At 37.1% G+C, this 15,363-nt stretch overlaps 1 protein-coding gene across 2 annotated transcripts in view; it reads right to left on the bottom strand.

Moving 5' to 3' along the window:
• Window positions 1–7,721: 7,721 nt before the first annotated feature.
• Window positions 7,722–15,363, bottom strand: part of mtpn (myotrophin) — an 18,492-nt gene continuing 10,850 nt past the window's right edge. For both annotated transcript variants that reach the window (XM_077235227.1, XM_077235226.1), the window contains one exon: window positions 7,722–9,030. In XM_077235227.1, the coding sequence (XP_077091342.1) occupies window positions 8,944–9,030 (87 nt within the window). In that variant the 3' untranslated portion in view covers window positions 7,722–8,943. The remainder of the gene's footprint in view (window positions 9,031–15,363) is intronic.

The raw sequence follows: 15,363 nt of genomic DNA, 5'->3' as shown, positions 1-15,363 counted from the left end.
CTTAGATTTATTTAATAAACTAAGTTGGGTATATTGATCGTTTGTGTTGGATTTCAGTTATTCTTACGTTTACATGATTAAAATCAGTAAAGATTTTCATGAGTACATATGAAGTAATGAGACGACAGAAGGAGATTGTGTGCGACAGGTTTTTCGGTTCCACTATTTCGTTAGTTCACTTTAGACATTTTACTAAATATAAGTAACTTTGCAACTACATGTCAACTAACTCTCATTAGAGTATTGGTAGACCGTTAGGTTATGGTTAGGTGTTAGTGTTCGGGTTAGTAGAATAAGTTACGTATAGTCAGTAGAATATCTTTTGGGGGACCATCAAAATAAAGTGTTACCAGTTTTTTAGATCATTTAGAGGCCTTGAGAATTCATGCATCAAATATAATACAGCCGGTTTTATAGAGTTAATTATTGTTATGCCTAAGAAAGAGCCCAAAGAAGTCAGTATTAAACTCCCTACTGTTTAAAACAGCATCTGTGCTCCCTTAAAATGCTCCCTACCTAGGCATCTCTCTGGGTTCTGGACCAGAGGCCCGTGTGTGTGTGTGTGTGTGTGTGTGTGTGTGTGTGTGTGTGTGTGTGTGTGTGTGTGTGTGTGTGTGTGTGTGTGTGTGTGTGTGTGTGTGTGTGTGTGTGTGTTTGAGAGTTAGATGATCTGTGTGAAGCAGAGAGCACCGTTCTCATTACCCAGAATGCACCAGTGCTCGTCTACATACCGGCAGTAGTGATAAATCCTCTTTTATTTGCAATTAAACTCCTCCTAATAGCAGTCTAGTGGACATCGATTTCCAGCGAACGCTTCTCCAGTCCGTGAACGAGGGAAACAGGGCAATTTCACAGCATGTTCCCTTCAGATCCACACATTAACACACACCTCACATGTGTTATGGACAGACACACACACACACACACACACACACAACACAGTCACTCACTCACACACACACACACACACACAGTCACTCACTCACACAGTCACTCACTCACAGTCACTCACTCAGACACACACACTCACAGACAGACACACACAAACACACACAAAAAACTCACACACACACACATACATACAGACACACACACACACAGACACTCACACACAGACACTCACAGACACACTCTCTCACACACACACACACACAAACACACTCACACTCACACACACTCCAACACACACACACACACACACACACACACACACATGGTTTCTTTGCCATAAAAAAAACTCAATTCCAATAGTTTCAATACAATTATCATTTGGTTTAGGAAAGTCTTAAAACATCACCTGTTGTTTTTACCACTAAAAGTACCACGGTAATGTACTAAACATCATGAATAGAGCAATCGTTCAGTACCGCGTTATTCCCATCATTCTACCGCGGTACAGAATGAAGACGGAAGGCCTCAGTCACAACTGTGAATACAAAGACAAATAACAATTATCAAGGTAATTTGGATTTGATAGTTCATTAAGCACAATTTAGTGTTGTTGATCACGAGTCGTGTGGAAACTGTAATACACACAGGAACTCATGTATGTGCATGTGTTTATCAGCACAGCTGGTGATGCTATCAGTCACATGGGCTGCGTCCCAAATCACACACTTGCCTACTATATAGGAGGCGAAAAACAGTGACAAAAAATTATTCTTATTCTATCCTTATTCTGGGAACATTTTATATACACAAATCTAAATGTTTCAAAGTGAAACCCAAGTTCTGTGCATTTCACAATGAGTTTATTTTCTATACAAATGCCCTAAAAATCATGAAAAGTAAAAATAAAAACAAAAACGTTGCTAAAATAGAAGAATATGACTTGAAAATTAAACCCTAGCCCCGCCCCCCCCGAGGTTCTTTTTTTCTCTTCTTTTCTGTAATGCATTTTTGCACCTGATCTTACTGTCATAGTGTAAATATACATTTTTGTTGCCATGTTCTTTGTACATTACATATTTTTCAATAAAATAAACTATCACATGAGTCCACAGGAGAGGATTTGTGAATGTATTACATTCATACTACACAGAACATACCTTTTTTAATGGCCGTGTAGTAATTACTTATTCAAAATAAGTCTTTAAAAACGAATAATAAAACATTATTTATACATCATTCGTGAAACGTTTGTTACATTTTGTACGTTTTTTGTTGTTTTAGAATGTTCGAAGAACGTTCAAATGTTACATTACTATAATGTTCCAAAACGGAATGTTCACTAAACATTAGAAAAACGGAACGTTCAGAGTTCACACACACAGTATGATCAGTATGAGCGCAGGAGGAGAATCAGCCATCAGGTGGCGCTGTAACTCAACCATCAGCAGTTGTGTGTCTGAATCACATGTAAGACTCAAGAGGTCGATCGCAAGGAAAGGCTTGACTAATAAAAGAGAGAAAAGCGAGACAGTTACATAACATCAGTGTAGGAGGAGATGAAGAAAGAAGAGTTCAGACGGACACCTGTGAACATGAGACTCGTATAACCAGCACTGGAAACAGTACTCGTTTCTGCTGCATTCTCTCGTCTATTGCTTTTATTTAGGTTTAATGGTAAAGAATGTCTGTAAACAAAGAGTTGATATGGACCGCGTTGACTTATTTTGTTTCTTTCCATACTATGCAAGTCAATATCTTCCTTTAAGTTCAGCAGAAGAAAGAAATTCATACAGTAAATGATGATAGTATTTTATAGTGATCGACCGATGTATCGGTTTACCGATATTTTTCCCGATATTTAAGCATTTTCCCATAATCGGGAATCGGTTTTGTAATATCGGATTTTCCGATAAACGGCGCCATCTTGTGGCCGTTTTGAGAATTCCGCCATTGCAGCCCGCGTCTGAGGAGATCAGTCAATAACAACTCTGTGCACAGGTAAAGTATATGTTCTACTTGCTTTGCTTTAATTATTCAACTTTATTTAACATAACAGACATGCAGAAATGAGATTTGAGACATAAATGCCTGATATAGTTTATTTATGCAGCTTGGTTCTAAAAAATTGAGACGAACTCATTGAGCCACGTAGCAATCCGTCAAGTCCTTCCCCAATAAAGACGTAACTTTACATGAATTAAATAAAACAGACATGAATGAGTGATAAAAGCGCTGAATTTAATTCTCTATCTGTTGTATTTGCTCACCATTAGTCTCGAAAAAAAAGTTCGTTCATATTGCTGAGCACTCACTGGGTTGATGATCAGGAATGCTCAAGCACGGCCACTGAATGAAACTTTTGACAAGATTATCTTGTTTAAACACCCTAGATTATATTATCATTTACTACATAGCAATTATTTCGCTAATACACATCTAAATATACCGCTTTGTGGAAATTAATTATTTATTATCTGCACTCGCGATCGCGGTTGAGTAACGTATAGCCTAATGTTATAGTTATGTGTAAATGCATAGATAAACAGCACTTTGTCATAAAGCATTTCATGATCTAGACCGACAAAAATATTAATAATAATTAATAACATACTAGTTGGAAAATGCAATGATGTATATGCTGTTTTGTTTGTTACTTTCCTGATGTTATAGGCTATTCCAGCTAATATTATGCAGTGAATTAATATTACCCAGTGAATTATTCCTCACTCTTAGTTTAAACCTATTAAACGGCACATAAACCTTCTAAAACTGTTTAAAATGAATTACATTTCTGCAAAGGTGATATGACTCCCCTGTCAATTATTTTTTCCAAATGAAAACATTAGACTTTTAACATTTATTTTGCCTATTGTTAACATTGTTGCTGCTGATGCTTATAAATGATATGTATAATTTAGATATAAATTATATAATGTAATAATATAAATGTTTTTATTGTAATTTGATTAGTTTACCATTTATGAAAACAAATAAACATATCCAAATATGTTAGAATAGTTTTTGTGCTTTATTTTTTACCTCATCAAAGCTTTTATTTTTAAACAAAGACACTTAGTAACAGTGCACTTTATTTTTTAGACTCAGAGCCCTCTATTTATTTGTGTATAAATATCAAGGGGTTTTTTTTGTATGCAAGGAGGGAGTGATTGTTATAAATAAAATGGTTTGTTCAGTTCATTTGTGTTGTAATAATTGTGCCAAAAACAGAAGTATAACAGTAAATAAATATCGGTTCTACAAATCGGTTATCGGGCACATACACATGCAAATAATCTGTATCGGTATCGGTTATAAAAAATCAATATCGGTCGATCACTAGTATTTTAATTTTCAGCTGAACTATTCCTTTAAACGTCAACATGAAATGGCATTCGTATATGGCAAGCCGTTTGGACTTTTAATCATTCCCAGGATATGAATTCTTGATATCAGAAATTAAATTTTGATTAGGTAAAATGCAAATTCTTGATATCAGAAATTAAATTTTGATTAGGTAAAATGCAAATTCTTGATATCAGAAATTAAATTTTGATTAGGTAAAATGCTAATTCTTGATATCAGAAATTGGAGTTTTACTTGTAACTGGCCATTTTTGATCTCAGGAATTGCATTTCCACTGGTAAAAATGTTCATTCTTGATATCAAGAATTCGTATTTCTGTGAATGATGATGCCGTTTTTGGATATAAAAAATGACCAATTTTAACTATTGAAAATCGAATTGTTGATATCAACAGCTTGCCATAATCTGTAACCCATTGTACTGCCAAAATATGAGGGTTTTTAAAGTGAAATATTCAACATGGAATTAAAAACAAGGACTAAACCACAGGTTAACAAGAACAAACATCACACACAACACGCACAACACACACACAACACAACACGCACAACACAACACGCACAACACAACACGCACAACACACACAACACAACACGCACAACACAACACGCACAACACACACAACACGCACAACACAACACGCACAACACAACACGCACAACACACAACACAACACGCACAACACACAACACAACACACACAACACAACACGCACAACACACACAACACAATACACACAACACAACACGCACAACACAATACACACAACACACACAACACAACACGCACAACACACACAACACAACACGCACAACACAACACGCACAACACACACAACACGCACAACACAACACGCACAACACACAACACAACACGCACAACACACACAACACAACACACACAACACAACACGCACAACACACACAACACAATACACACAACACAACACGCACAACACAATACACACAACACAACACGCACAACACACACACAACACAACACGCACAACACAACACGCACAACACAACATGCACAAAACACACAACACAACACGCACAACATAACACGCACAACATAACACGCACAACATAACACGCACAACACACACAACACACACAACACAACACGCACAACACAACACGCACAACACACACAACACAACACGCACAACATAACACGCACAACCCACACAACACGCACAACACAACACGCACAACACGCACAACACACACAACACACACAACACAACACGCACAACACACAACACGCACAACACACACAACACGCACAACACACACAACACGCACAACACACACAACACGCACAACATAACACGCACAACATAACACGCACAACACACACAACACGCACAACACACAACACGCACAACACACACAACACGCACAACACACACAACACGCACAACACAACACCACAACACAGCACAATACACACAACACAACATGCACAACACACACAACACAATACACACAACACGCACAACACAACACAACACAACATGCACAACACAGATTATGAAGACTGATGAATCGCTCACAATCAGGAACATGTACATTACAGTTAAACACTGTTACTGTAGATCTCATGTTGTGTTTAAGACTGTGTGTTGCCGAGTTCCTCCTGTCATATCGAGCACGTTCAGCGGTTCGACAAAGACGAGCTGTTTTATATTCACAGGCCGTCAGAGAAAAGCTCTGAGAACGAGCGGCTGACGGGCCATTAAACTTTATCAGTAAGTTGTGCAGCACCTGAATAATTGATTTCTTTGTGTTGTGACAGTGACAAAGGTCTGAGACTCGCCGGTGGATCAGCAATTAACAAAAGCACTTAATTAAAGGAAAAAAGCACTGTAACACACTAACACACAATCTCTCTCTCTCTCTCTCACACACACACACAATCTCTCACACACACACACTCTCTCTCTCTCTCACACACACACACAATCTCTCTCTCTCTCTCACACACACACACACACACACTCTCTCTCTCTCTCACACACACACACGCACACTCTCTCTCTCTCTCACACACACACACACACACTCTCTCACACACTCTCTCACGCACACTCTCTCTCTCTCTCACACACACACACACTCTCTCACACACTCTCTCACGCACACTCTCTCTCTCTCTCTCACACACACACACACTCTCTCACACACTCTCTCACGCACACTCTCTCTCTCTCTCTCTCTCTCTCTCACACACACACACACACACACACTCTCTCTCTCTCTCACACACACACACGCACACTCTCTCTCTCTCTCACACACACACACACACTCTCTCACACACTCTCTCACGCACACTCTCTCTCTCTCTCTCACACACACACACACTCTCTCACACACTCTCTCACGCACACTCTCTCTCTCTCTCTCACACACACACACACTCTCTCACACACTCTCTCACGCACACTCTCTCTCTCTCTCTCTCTCTCTCTCTCACACACACACGCACACTCTCTCTCACACACACACACACACACAATCTCTCACACACACACTCACATTCTCTCTCACACACTCTCTCACTCACTCACACACACGCACATAATCTCTCACATTCTCTCTCACACACACACACAATCTCTCACACACACTCTCTCTCTCTCACACACACACACACACACACACACATTAGTGTATTAGTGAAGTCCTCGCATACACTTCCATTGTTTTTAAGGTTAATAATATTTTCTATTGCTTTGTTTAATCTGACCCCTGAACAACCCAGTGCAAAATACAGCATTTAAATAGAAACACGATTTGACAGATTCAAAAGCCTTTAAACTACTGAGGTCCGACTCAATTGTCATTTTTCAACAGGTTTCACTAATATTAATGAATAGTGCATTAGTGATTAGCTAACATGAACTAACATTATAAGCCATATATTTTCTAGGCCTAAAGCATTTGTCAATCATTGTTATAATTAGTAAAAAACACATTTGTTCATTGTTTGTTTACAGAGCATTAAATAATGTTAACACATACAAGGATAGAATGTAAAAAAAAATGTAGTAAACACTGAAATCAACAAACTAAGATTAGATGCTGTAGAATTATTATTATTATTAAATAAGTCAAAAGTAAATTCATGTCCCAGTTACACTCAATATTGTCACGTTTTACCGGTTACATTACTAGTACATTACCTTACATTACAAGGGAAAAAAAGAAACCTAATAATTCTATTTTGTATTTTTACATTAACAATGTAATTAAAGTTTCTATTTATTAAAACCAAGTATAAATCTCATCAAGTTAGTGTTGCAGTCGGACAGTGTTACTGTGATTTATACACTTTTTAATGTCATATTTTGTAATAGTTCCATTGTTTTATTTTTGTAATATGGATTATATTCTCATCAGAGAAAACGCCCTGATATACAAACACTCAATACTTTACAAATGTGACAAAAATCAAACTAATCATTTCAAATAGTTTTATTTGTTTTTTTGTTTTGTTTTTCAAACTGACTTTTTCACAACAATGCCAGATGTGGATCTTCGAAATGTTCATTTGCAAATTGATGTGAATTTTTGTTTAAGACTGTCTTGAAAAGCTAAAAACACCATCATGCAGAGAGAGAGAGAGAGAGAGAGAGAGAGAGAGAGAGAGAGAGAGAGAGAGAGAGAGAGAGAGAGAGAGAGAGAGAGAGAGAGAGAGAGAGAGAGAGAGAGAGAGAGAGAGAGAGACACAGAGAGAGACAGAGAGAGAGAGAGAGAGAGAGAGAGACAGAGAGAGAGACAGAGAGAGAGAGAGAGAGAGAGAGACACAGAGAGAGAGAGAGAGAGAGAGACACAGAGAGAGACAGAGAGTGTGTGAGAGAGAGATATATAGAGAGAGAGAGAGAAAGAGAGAGAGAGTGAGTGAGAGATAGAGAAAGAGAGAGAGAGAGAGTGAGTGAGAGATAGAGAAAGAGAGAGAGTGAGAGATAGAGAGAGAGAGAGAGAGAGAGAGAGAGACGGGCGTCCCTCATCTGATCAAACCTGTTTAACACTACAAGCACACAGAAGCTGAGAATTCATTTATTTTTACCACAACAACACAAATTCAAAGGGGCACAAAGCAAAAACTGTGCAGGTCAGCAGAACGATTCAAGCGTCTGAAGTGTATTATTTGTTCTTTGAACAGCTAACGCGACGGCTGTGGGAATGTCGTTAAGCTGAAGGAGGGAAACGTGGGAGTGGAGTGCAGGTAAATTCATCAGCTAGTATTTTCAGAGCCCTGTTAACTATACAAACCACTCGTTTCTAATTGCAATCGCAACAGTCTGAAAAATAAATGTACACATCATCATCATCATCATCATCATACACTCGCTCGCAGAGTCTGCGCGCTGTAGTCTGAACTCTAAGGTCCGTGTTTAGTGGTCTTAGACAGGCATTAAACTGGCAAAAGTCATTGGTCCGTAGGCTTGAGTGACAGGTCCATCAGCCAATGGCTGACGCTGATAAACTAAAAGGGGAAATCAAGCACCTCCCCTACAATAAAATAAAATAGGTCATGAAGAAAAACAAAACAAAAGGAAACCTAGAGGAGCTGATGCAGCCAGCGGGCAGAGACAGAGAGGTGTGTGTGTGTGTGTGTGTGTGTGTGTGTGGATCCAGTGGTTGTGGTCAGAACCTCTCGCTGCCGTTAGCGTTCGTCTCATTTCAGTAGAGCTTTAATGGCCTCGCTTTCGGCCGCCTCGAACGCGCTGAGACCATCCGGACCTTTACGTTCCTTATCAGCACCCTGGAGGAACACACACACACACACACACACACACACACACGATTAAACACAAAAGACCGGCAGCAGGAAAGGAAAGAAATAATGAGATTGAGACACACTTATACTAGGGTTTTTATCATTAACAAACTGTTAAAAACATTTCTGTTAATTGAAATAAAGTAAAATAAAATAAAATACATAAAATAAAAAATAAAAATTTGACACAAAATAAAATATTAATATTAGTCGAAAAACCTAAACTAAACGAAAACTAGAAAAACTTAAATAATAGTTGAAGCACTAAAAATGTTTAATGAATAAAAACTAAAACTCAAATAAAAATAAATTAAAACTAAACAGCAAAACTAATAAAATGACAAAAGCACATAACAAAATTACTAATTAACATAAAATGTAATAAATCCACAGTAAAAAACATTATTTTTCGTCCATTCCACTGCTCTCAATGCATTTAGTTTAATTCATTTTTATTTTTACTTTATTTCCAGTTATTTACATACAAATGTTCCCAGCTTTATTTCAATTAACAAAAACATTTTAATTATTTTAGTTTTAATTAATGATAATAACCCTGGTTTTAGCCTTCAATAAACACAAACTGTTATATATATATATATATATATATAAATAACTAATTTAATTGTACTTGTGATCAAAATTGTAAAGGTTTTTCTGGGTCCTTTTTTTTAATTTATTTTTTTAACAAAAGTCCTTCTCCAGATTTGAAGTGTAATGACATTAAACATTAGGCAAGTTTTACAGTGAAGGGACATTACAATATTGACATCTGATGGTCCTTCGACAAACAAAGCAACTAACTTCCCACTATTACTCAAAGTTCTGCTAGATTACACACGACACAACATTATTCAAGAAATAAAAGAACAATTTACAGTAGATTGCCCTTCCACCGGACCAATAAGAGCTGATTACGGTGTAACTGAGTAACAGAGAATCTGATGCATAATCTGGAGTCTTTACACAAACATTATCCTCTCCGCCGATCGATGCGGTTATTGATCCTCACTGTGGATGCAGACTGAACTATTCCTCGTCACACACACAGGTCGAGTTTGAGGAAGTCTCGACACACACTGCACTGAAGTTCAGAAGAACACAATGTGCCGAAAGCAAAGGCTGTTCTCGCGACCCGCTCGCGCACACACACACACCTGAGAGCCTGAGGATCAACACACATCTGAAGACCGATTGATTTCTTTATTCACTACCTCCAAAAGACGCAGAAAAACAACAGTGGGCGTCACACACACACACACACACACACACACACACACACACTCACATTCATTCTTTAGTTTCATATCGCTCTACACAGAGTAAATACGTGTTTAGTTCAGTGTTTGTTTCCTGTGCTGTGGTCAGCACTACTGCATGTTGGGTAAAAGCACATAAATGCATTGTACAAACACCTGAATACAAAGAAATTATTAATTTTTAGCATTAATAATAATTTAAGTTTGGTGTTGTATGTAGACTGTAAGGATCACAAATTCAAACGTAGATAATTTACTGAAACTGAAAACATTTTTAAATGGTTAATATCCAAACCATGTGCTCATTAACATACAATTTACATATCAACACCGATTGGGTGTTCAGAAACTTGGTGGGTTGTTCCTCATTTCACACGCAAAGAGGTCAGCCAATCACAGAGCTCATTTACAGGTAGTAAAACAGGTTTAATTTTAGGGGTGATCATAAAAAGTTAAATTATTATGACTACTAAATTAAGACCAGTGCTATTATTGTTAACTAAAATAATTCAATTTAGAGAAATGTTTTTAATAGTTTAAAGCACAAAATATTAGTTGAAAGGGGAAATGTTTCATAGGCAAATACCTGGAAATAAATAAAAAACAGAACTGAAATAAAAATATATTAAACCTAAATAGGATTTTTTTTAATTCAATAAAAAAATAAATACTAAAAATAAAAAAATTACTAATGAAGTTACTAAAAATTTAACTAAAATGAATATGAAAAATAAAGATACTAAAATAAAAGCCAATTAAATTGGAATAAAAATAAATTAACCTAAATAGGAATAAATATTTTTTTTTAAACTAAAATGACAAAAGCACATGATGAAATGACTAAACGTGTATTTACTGAATTTAGAATATTGGCCCAAGAATTAAAATGATATCATGATCCTGATAGCTAGATAAAAGGAGTTTAAAATAATGTTTAAAATGTAAATACTGAAGTTAACAGGCATTTATGGACGTTTTACTTCCCATTCAGAGCATTTGACGACAGTAAGAAGAGGAAGTGCTCTTCTATCTCTCATTCATGCGTTTCATCCATGTGACGTTTCGTCTCGTCTGCCGTATTTATGACCATGAGTGTGGATACGTGATGGAGGTCAATACAGAGATAGCAAGAAAAAACGCCATGCTAACTTCTCATGCTATTTAACCATAATTGAGTTATTCAAATTTAAAATAGAGACTATATAAGATACTTAAAGAGTTACATCACTGCTGGTAAAATGAGCTTTCAATGAAACATGGTTGCCAAAATGTGTTACCTGACTAGACAAACAGAGAAAAACACCCATAATGCACTGGGCAAATTGCCATCTAAGGCCACGCCCACCAGTCAAATACAACCTTGCTTTAGTAGGAAATACCACAAGTAATCATAACCTGTTAATGTAAATATTGCAATCTAACAAAATATGAGACAAGATCCAGAATACATTATGGATCTCACGTTACCAAATTCACAAACATCTTTATAATCCACAATCCATCTTCAAATATATAGTGTTGGATTGAGATACAAATACAAATAAGAGTACTGGACAAACACAGAGTTATTTAGGGAAAGTGTGTGTTTGTTTCTCGTTTATTCGAGAGCTACGGAGACGTTGTTCAGATTCACACTGTAATCTTGGGTGTGAATTGCATCATTCTGTGCTGTGAACCAAACACCCACAATGCTTTGAGGGGATAATTCAAAAGAAAAGCTGCAGTTTTAAATCCACAATCATTAATGATCAAACAAATATGACTGATAGAAGATAGTCTAAAAATGCATAACACGAACAAAACTAAAGGAAAATAGTGAACTTTATTTGAGATTTAACAATAATGACTTAACCATGAGAATATTGTATATGAAGATCAATTTAAATAAAATAAAAATAGGGTCGGGGCATAAAAAAACTTAAGGTCATATTTGTTAATGATGCAACATTAAGAATAAGTAGTTTTCATGTAGAAATAACCTTATTGTAAAGTGTTACCAAATAGCTCAGCTTCTGATGCTTTTATACATTTTTATTGTCATATGAAATATATAAATAATGTACAAGAAACGGAGAAAGAAAAAAGGGATTTTTAAAGTTACTTTGTAAGAATGGAGAAATGTTTATAAAACTATAAAACAGAAAATTATATTCCTGTGCACATTTATGAACGGAGGAATTAAAAACCATCTACGAATGAAAACCGAGAGTTGCTTTGTGGAACCATTTGTAATTAACACAGATAATAATAATTAATTAGAAGCACAATTTCTGAACTCCCTGAAACGCCTCCATTGTAGTCTTGAGTTTCTTCCGGGAACGAACACGTCACAATATTGCTCATTATAATAATTCATATGCAGAATAAAGGGGCGGGGCCTGGTTGAGTTACATAGTAGTGTGTTAAACTGGTGGTTATGGTAAGGGGCGGGACATTTCCCAAACACACTCGAAGCGATCGACCAATCACAACACACTGCTCCAGCCGACCAATAAGAGCACAGCGTGCTTTTCAGAAGGAGGGGCTTCATAGAGACAGGAAGTAAACAGAGCGTTACTGACAGACTGGGAAGAGAGGAGCCGCAACAATGGAGAATATGCGGAAAATAATCAACATTCAAGCAGGAAAACCTGTTCTAGTCGAGCCCAAAAACAACATCAAGACTTTTTAAAAGGGCAGAATAGCTCCCCTTTAAACAATACGTTACACCCCAACTTCTTGTTTTAGAACAACTGCACTCATCAAGTGATCCGATGGGGATTCAAGCCTGAAATATTCCCGAGCAACAGCCAAAAAATGCCTGATCAGCTCCTGCAGACGCATCGGAAACACACTGAGAGTCTGAGGAGATGAAGGGCCCTCGGATCAGCGAGACGGGCCCCTGTGGGACATCAGAGATATAAATGTCTCATTCTAAGGTAATAAAAACATAACGGTTCGTTATGCAAGGTCTTTATACACCACTGAAAACATAGTTATGGATCTTATATGGCATTTCTGTCAATAGATCCTCAGAAATATTACACAATGCACCTTTAATTGTGTTAACAGCCATAATTTGTTTAATTCATACAAAATCACAGCATTTTGCTTCATATAATCGCATAGTCTTGACATCAAGATTGCGATATTATTAATCGTGCAGCACGAGTGTGTGTGTGTGTGTTGTGTAATCTCAGACGGGATCTCTCACTAAAGAATGTGCAGTGCTGTGCAGCCTGACATAACTGCATTATAACCCCGTGTGACCCTGCGAACGCCACTGTTTACAGCCTCCGTTCAGCCGCTTTCAGCTTTAAAACCACAAACAAAAGCTCTTTCTCTCACTTGAGCTGGACGCTGCCACAATATATATGACACAACAGTAGAAATGTGCCAGCCAGCAGAGATTATGAGCAGTTATACTGAGCTAGACACATCAAGCGTGGCCTTTTACACGTGTAAATATGGTGAAGAGTGAACACACAGAGCACAGCGTGTCATAAAGAAGTCAAGATGAGGTTTACGGCACAATAAGAACAAGTTTACTTGTGTGCAGATTCTGAGAAACATTGAGAAACTTGTCACAATAATATAGATTTCAACTGATGTGCATCACATGTTGTGTATATCGGCTATTTTGTTTTATTTCAAGTAAGTAAGATTATAATATCTAACTACTGTAGTAATTGTAATATTGGAATTACTCCATAGCGATAGATGTAACTAACTAATAGAGCCTTATTGTAAAGCATTACCGAACAATAATAAAGAGTCAGGACATTTTCAGTGAACACTATTGCGAATACAAAATCTGAATGGCTGTTTGAAACATTTAGGCTATGTGTTCTATGTGCGGCTGGCATATTTTTCCAAATGTTTTCAATGGGAGCTCCGCGTTTTTTAAACGTCATGAGCCTAACGAGGCACTGAGCGTTTTTTTCACGCTGAAGCGCTGAGCGCCCGGCGTTTTAAACTGGTCGCCGAGAGTTGAAGAATGTTCAACTTTGGGTAACTTTGGGCTCATCACTGTCACTTTTTACCAAACCGTCCAATCACAGCGGGGGAGGGGCGGGACTAATACCACACCGACCAACCGCCACATTCTGCTTGTACAACGTCGACATGACAACAACAAGCATAATAACGGAACAAAATAATTTAAAACAAGAGCCACAGAAAATACGTTCGACATTTTAATATAGAATCAACACAGAAACAAAATATGTGTGAAATGAGATACTAGTAACACTTTCGCGGATATTACGCATCATAAAAAGCAAAGTGTCTAAACTGAAAAAAAAAAAATTTAAGATATACGCTGCCAAAACGCTCTCAAGCGCCCATAGCTAGGCGTTTTCAGCTAGCTAAAAACGCTTTGGTGGACACACGCGGCCTTAAACACAGTTCAGACAGAAATTAGCGCAGCTTAGGGTTTCCACACCGTGGTTAACTTCAAATTCAAGGACCTTCCAGGTCCAATACCCTCATATTCAAGGACTTAATGTGGGAACACATTTGTTGTGTCCCAACAACAAAGGTGCCATCATTGTAGTTTCGTGTCTGCCTGAACGTCATGGCAACGTACAACACAAAGTACCTCATTCGGGAATCGCTTAATATAACGCGGAGACATTAGCGAGACTAGCGTAAATCAAGCAAGCTAGTATGCATAGGCCACGAAGTGTTGGTGAAATAACACTTTAGCAGACTGGAGGGAATAATATGGACTTAAACACTCCATAATTAATTATTCAGTGTATTTGTAAGTGCACACGATAACAATACCGTGCATGTTCATTATCGTGATATATCGCATTAATGTATGTGCAAAAACATTGCTATATAACAAACATTGTGTATTTATGCAGTGGAATATAGTTTGTTTCAACATTAAAAAACTTTATATATTACATTACTAAATTACATTGCATGTTAAACATTTATATTAAGCTCAAATTTTTTTATATGAAATTTACTTTATAATTTGAATAAATTAATACAAATAAACGGTAACACTTTACAATAAGGTTCCATTAGTAAGCATGAACTAAAAATAAAAATACTTCTAAAGGATTTA

The sequence above is a fragment of the Siphateles boraxobius genome, unplaced genomic scaffold, assembly GCF_051911475.1.
Source record: "Siphateles boraxobius isolate OS27281-9 unplaced genomic scaffold, OSU_SipBor_1 19, whole genome shotgun sequence".
NCBI lineage: Eukaryota > Metazoa > Chordata > Actinopteri > Cypriniformes > Leuciscidae > Siphateles > Siphateles boraxobius.
This window is presented reverse-complemented; position numbering and strand designations above follow the sequence as displayed.